The following is a 7,095-nucleotide window of genomic DNA, read 5'->3' as shown; positions in this document are numbered from 1 at the left end:
TGACTAAGCACTACTTATCTACTGATCACTGTTGAAATGAATACTGAAACTAATCTCTTACTCACACACACACATATATATGTATAATACTGTATTTCATATATATATATGATATAAAATAGTAACTATATATTTTTATAGGAGAGAGAAAGACTGGGAAAAGTATTAGAGTATCAGGATATTGTGTTCTTTCATTTTGAAACTAACAATCAATCCAGTTAACTAATATTAGTTTTATAATTTATTCTTGTGTTTAGACTATTAAATTATTTAAGAATCAAATTTCTGTCATAAATTTGATTTCTTATTATTTATGTATTTGAATATGACATGCCTTTATTATTATTTTTGTTTGCTATGAAAACTTCAAATGACAACCCAATTTAGTATGCATACTTTCCAATGTAACTTATCTCTTGAACTTTCAACAAATGTACATGTTTATTTTACACAGGCAAAGATATCCTTGCTTCACGCAGGTCTTTGTTGTACGCTCAGGTACCCGCTTTGTGGGCACCCTTACAGTAAATGGATGTTGTAAGAGCAACTATTGCCAAAGGTGTTTAAAATTTTTTATCTACACTATCCCTAGATTGGCGACCATCATCATGCCAGGATTGGTCATGATCGGTCCAGTGGTGTGGACTGTAGGAGAGCTGTACACACAGACACACACGAATGCTACAACTTTATATATATATATATATATAGATAGATAGATAGATAGATAGATAGAGCTATTCATTATTCGTTTGAAAATAAAAAAATATTTATTTCAAAATGATCAGTAATAATCTTTGACTAAAAAAAATAAAAACAATATGTTTATTCTTGAAATAATTTCTTTAAAAATCTAATAAGAATAAACCAAACATTTTCTTCATTAGAAAATTGTAAACAACCAAAATGACAATTAGAGTTAGAAGAGATTGCTACAAAAACTGGTAATGATTCATTGCCTTGTTTTCTTTTTATAAAATTTACATTTCGTAAATTTTTAGAAAAGGTTTCCATTTATGAAGTCTAAACCTGTTATTGAGTTACGCTTCAAAAAACAAAAAAAAAAACAAAAAACAATCTGATTTGCACCCACCATAAATAGGCACTCAAGAGAGTTTATCAACGTATTTGCTGCACATCCATTCATCTACTATATAAAGGGCAAATGGTAGTCTGTCTGCCCGGCTAAAGCTTGAAAAATGCATTACGGACACTCACAAAGTTGATATTTTTAGTTTTTAATTGGAGTAACATCAGATGTAAAATATTTCCAATTAAAAAAAAAAGGATTTATTATTTTGATGTCAAATGGTCATTTATATCATTTAATATTATCAAGATGTACACACATCTTTTAATGTTATCATGTAAAGGGAAGAAACTGATTTTTTTTTCAGAGTTATTTTCCTTATGCTGATTAAAGTTATTTGTCTGAAAGAGAAATGAGCTTAGTTCATAAAAAGAGAGAGAGAGAGAGAATTTATACTTTGGACTCAGACACTGTATTCCTGCTAGTTAAACATAAAATACTGCAGGATAATTCAAACTACTATTTAACGGGTAAAGGTGGGGGAGGGGAGGCTGATTGGATCATTCTCATGATTTTCTTTTACATTTTTAATGGCATCTTGTTCATGGCTGATACACAAGTTTTTTTTTTTCAAGGTTTCTTTTTCTTCTGAAAGAGAAATAAAGGAAAGTTTGAAATATGAAATAACAAAAAAAAAAAATAAATAAAATAAATAAAATAACACTTCTAAATGAAACCTAAAAGGTTTGCCTCTGTAACTAGATCTTTTATTTCCCCTTTGCCTAAAATATGTCTGATTTTTATTTTTCGTAAATATGACAAAATATTTATTTCTATTTTATATATCATAATAGAATAATTTGCATGTTTTTTTTTTATTCTGTGTTCATCTAGTCATCACTGATCAGATCATAAACAGTTCTTAATTTAATAATGCAAATCTATTTTTTATTCATTAAGAGATGTGCAGTCTGTGTTATGTTTATGGACAAAAATATTTTTCACAATATATAAGTTATATTTTAACATGATGAGGCAACTTATTATATATAAATATCCATATGTTTACATGTAATTTAACTACTTTGAACATTCATATGATTAAATAACAAAATTCTCATTCAGATAGCTTTATAGTGCGATATAAGAGCTATAAATATTTTTAAAATACGACGTTAAAATGGAATAGATATTCATTTTCAGAAAGTTTGTTTGCCTTTTATTACTAACATTGTGTACAATCGTTTCAGACCCTGACGTTGGCATATAAGAATATAACCGTTCATCAAATTATAATTTGCACAACTTGGGCTTCATCAGCGTATAGGAAAAAAAAACCCAACAATATTTCAAAAGTTTCACAGCCCAAAAATAAGACCCTTCTTGTTAATGCAGTGGGTATTCACTTTTTTTTTTTTAATTTTTTTTTTTAAATCTGAACTTTTTGAGGTATCAGAATTGACATCAGAATTGGAAAAATTTGTGCCTATTTTCCGATGCCAAAAATGATTAAAAAATTTTTTTTTGTTTTGTTTTGATTTTAAGCTTATTTTACCATTGCAGACACCAATAACAAAATGAATATTTATTTTAAACTACCAGTAAAACTAAAATCTATAGATCCTCCCCCACACAAATATGGAGCTCCAGTGACAGACATTCTGAGCTTTACAAACTGAGACAAGAACCTCTTAGGGGTATACACACACACACATAGTACACTACCAGTCAGTCCCAGGATAGGTATAGTTAATAAATACAATATCAGTTTTAAATTTTGATGTTAATTTCTTGCTTGGGGAATATAATACAGTTTCAGTGGCACCAATCTAAATGATCAAGTATACAAAAAAATAAATAAATAAAATAATAAAATAAAAATAAATTACTCTCCTTGTTGCATATATATATATATATATATATATATATATATATATATATATATATATATATATATATATATATACATAATTCATAATGATGAACTCAATTTTACCAAGCACATACATATTAGCACATCACTGCTTATGGAATCTGCTGAGTAAATATCCAATTGTATCTACTTATATCTACCAATTGTATGTATACTACTATCCACTTGTTAGGAAAGGTATGAACCCCTAATCCCACCCCTATTTATGGGTAAAATAGCAACCTGTATTCAATTAATCATATACAGTGAATTATTTTGAACAGGTGTTTATGCATCCAATAACCCAAAATGTATTTACTTGCCCTAAAAATAACAAACTAAACTATTTTTTAGTGAATTCTTTCAGAGTCAAATATTTATTGTGTCAATACAGAAATGTCTGATCCCTGAATGGCTATTCATCTTCATCATCATGTTTGGTTTAATGTCCGTTTTTCATGCTGGCAGGTGTTGGACAACTTTTAGAAATTGATTTCAAAACTAATCTATCTTTGATCACATCTTTCTGTCAAGTGAAAAGTAAAAAGTGATCTTGGGTTTACTTTTGTCAGGCTCATAACTCATGTTTCCCTTATTTTGCCCTTTAGTCCTCGCCTTCCATGAGTGGAGCTTTTGACACAGAGGAAAAGAACTGCTGTTTTCTGGGTCAGAAAATATTTGTTTGATTTCTTTTTAATTTTAAATGATTAATTTGAAATAACAAAATAAACAGATGAAAATAATTCACATTTAAAATGTAATTTACCTGTGCTTTTTTGATTTTCTTTTTCAGAGCTTCAATGTCGACATTGGAATCTGTACAAAGAATAAAAGCAAAATTCATTAAGAGCAAAATTACAAGAGAAAAATACAAAGGAAATTTAATTTCCTTAGTCACAATGAATACAAACAAGTTTGTAATTAAAAGGTAGCAATGAAAAAATACAAACAGATGTTACTAAAGGAATTTTCCCATTTGATGAGAATCAACTGTCTTCAAGAAAATGTTAGGAAGTATTACATTTCAATACATGTATTTGTCTTAGTAGACTTTCTTTGAATCAAAAGACATGATCTCTCTGAAATGACAATATTAGAAGACTTCAGATTTTAGGATACTCAAGCGTCTGGATTCTTTCTTTTCTTTAAACCAAGAATGTTTTGAATAAGTGAATCAAACAATATACTGCAATCAAGAAATATTCATTTGGGGAGGTCGTCGACCATAATTCAACTGATGCAATCAATGGTGGAGAAGGGAGTGGTGATATAAAATATAGGTATTCAACAGTAGACAAAATTATATCAGTGAGGAGGAGGAAGGTTGAAACAGACAGTTGTTTTGTTTTTTGTATACTTGTAAACCAGTGCTTGCATCCTCAGTGATTGCCAAGATGACACTGCCAGAACAAGAACAAGAGACAAAGACAAACAGAAAGCCATAGTACACAAGCATTGGGGTCATTGGTTGTCGAGGGTCAGATAAGATCTACGATTATTATGGTCATTCCATCTGCATAAAATCAAGAATGTTTAGGTGAATTTCTTATACGCAGAGAACAACACACTGATGCTCTCTGCAGAGTTTTGCAGCAAGTTCTTCTTTGAATGAAGATAGTTCTTTGATGTTTAAAGATATGATGGTTAATACTTGTTTTGAAGGTATTCATTGATCTTTCTTTATACTTCAGATTGGTAAGCTATTGAAATCCACTGAACTTATAGACATCGCTGGTCTTTTTACTCGCTTTGAAGTATGTGTCATCCATATTTATTGTAATTTTTCCATATTTTTTTTTTTTTTTATCTATGCTTAATGTCAACTGGTGTATTCTTAGTTTGTATGCATAAATTAACATTTGCAATGAAAAAGGAATATGGTTTTTATGGCTAATGGAATTATATCTTTTCATGTACAGTGTAAAGCCACCCTTGCTCTTTCCTACATTACCTTTCAATAGTTTTTAAAAAAATTGCATTAAAAAATTATTTTGTTATTTAGATTGATCTATGTTGAAAACAAAAAAGTAATGGGAGAACTCTTCACTATTTCATATGCAATCGTACTCTACCCACTAACACCAAGAAATCCATTTAATAATAATAATCATTTTAGTGTTATTCTCCTTCTTCCAACATTCATGTTTTCTATGGATGCCATTTTGGTATTTTTGCCTACTTAAGCTACTGTCTTTAATATCTTTTTCCTTTATTTACAATGAATCTTTCCTTCTTACACTTCATTTGATCTCTTATCATAAGTTTTAAAAGCTGCTTTTTTTTTTAAAGCATTTGGAAATTACACTTGTCTGTAGAGAGCATACATAAGTTCATAATTATTTGATTTTTAAAATGTACCAACAAAACGAAAATGAAAACAAAAGACTCCCAATCAATGCTAGGTAGGTACAGCTAGTATAATATGAAATTAAACTCCATTTTCTTGCATTAATCAGGGAATTTCCAGGAATTCTGCTCATAAATCTCAAATTCTTTCATTAAAAACAAACAAAACCTTACCTGTTTTCTGTACTTTAGCAGCAGGTGCAGACTCAGGTGGAGCAATAAACGCTTGACTTCTTTTCTCTTTCTGTCGTGCAGCAGAACTTTTCTGTTTATCCTGCAAATAAAAACACAAAATAATAAAAAAAAAAATGATAAAACATCATAAAAAAAATGACATCATTAACAGACTGGCTGAACATATAATGATGTTACACATTTAAACATCCTTTTGTTTTCCTTCCTAATTCTAACTTTCACTAATCTTAGCTTTGTATTTTTCTTCTTTGTGTTGAAAAGATGTTTTTTATTTAAATGAGTGAAAACATTATTGTCTTTTATTAAAAGCAAAGTTTTAAGCATTCTAATTATTGAAAAAGTGGTTTGGTTTGCATATCAAGCCGTTTTGGTTTATTTAATGTTGAATTCAGTAATTTTGGAAACATGTTTTTAAGCTCCAAGTTTTTTATATCTTCAAATATTTATCCAGTGTTTGGTTTGGTTTTTATTTGTATAGGAAAATTGCTTTTGTTTTTGACTTTGCAGAACATGATTAAATTCTGCAAATGAAAAAAAAAATGTTTGGTGAATTTTAAGTCAGAAAGCAAGTGTCTTCAGACAACTTGATCCAGTAGCACCAGCGAGGAAAAAATGAAAACTGATTTTTTTTTTTCTTTCTTACAAACAAAAGAATGTTAGTCATAGTGGATTTGATTCAGATAGATGTTAGAATATTTAATACAACAAAATAATAAGATAGCTGTAAATAAGAACAACATTTCTTTTCAGAATTATAATTATGTTATTTATCCCTAAAAAAATATAATCTGATCAAAGAGTTATCATTCCTTACACGAACCAACCTCATCAAGGTTTACCTCTCGAGCAAATCGGTTATGAAATGAAACATTTGAAAGGTTAATGAATTAAAACAATAAAAATTAAGATAAATACATTGTGTTTGGTAATATACCATTGTAATTGCTTCTATTCAGTCTCGAAAGACATTGATTATGCCCCTGTCAGGGTAGCTGCACAATCTCCAACGACACCTCTTGAATCGGCATTGCTCGAGTCCGATGGCAAGGAGAAGTCCAGGACGACTGGAAACAATGCCAAGATTAGTGAAGAGCACATACAGAAACTGGAATTCCCAAATGGTTACCCATTTTAGTACTGGCCAGGCTCAACATTGCTTAACTTTGGCGATCTAACGGGAACCGGGGTGGCAACGTGATTATACCATATAACATGACGTAATGTATATTCACAATTTAATAACATTACTAACTATTAATTATTATTTTGACATTATACAATGCTTTCAAAGTTTATAATATAAAAAGAAAATCATTGTATAGTGTTCAGACACATGATCATCAGCAGCATATTTGGTGTAACATGCAAATTTTTTCATAATAGCTAATAACATACACTGATTCAATTTGAACTTTGATGATTATATAGGGGAACTATCAAAAGCATGTAATAAATGCCTCTAACAAGATATATACAGTATTTGAAAGAAATAAATTAAAAGAAATAAATGAACATACTCTAATTTCTTGTATTTTCTTTGCTTTCTTTTCCCCTGCTTTCAAGAAGTATTCTCCAGAAGCCAATTCCTTATCAATCTGCAAATAAATAAATA

At 29.3% G+C, this 7,095-nt stretch overlaps 1 protein-coding gene across 2 annotated transcripts in view; it reads right to left on the bottom strand.

Annotated features, from left to right (window-relative positions):
* Positions 1-541: 541 nt before the first annotated feature.
* Positions 542-7,095, bottom strand: part of LOC145293056 (KRR1 small subunit processome component homolog) — a 103,677-nt gene continuing 97,123 nt past the window's right edge. For both annotated transcript variants that reach the window (XM_080139381.1, XM_080139382.1), the window contains exons 8-11: positions 7,001-7,078; positions 5,463-5,562; positions 3,709-3,758; positions 542-1,678 (exon numbers count right to left, since the gene is read on the bottom strand). In XM_080139381.1, coding sequence (XP_079995507.1) covers positions 1,661-1,678; positions 3,709-3,758; positions 5,463-5,562; positions 7,001-7,078 — 246 coding nt within the window. In that variant the 3' untranslated portion in view covers positions 542-1,660. The remainder of the gene's footprint in view (positions 1,679-3,708; positions 3,759-5,462; positions 5,563-7,000; positions 7,079-7,095) is intronic.

Source organism: Euprymna scolopes, chromosome 14 (assembly GCF_053919585.1).
Source record: "Euprymna scolopes isolate OS-2025 chromosome 14, ASM5391958v1, whole genome shotgun sequence".
NCBI lineage: Eukaryota > Metazoa > Mollusca > Cephalopoda > Sepiida > Sepiolidae > Euprymna > Euprymna scolopes.
Note: the sequence above shows the minus strand (reverse complement) of the source record. Positions and strands in the feature narration are given on the sequence as shown.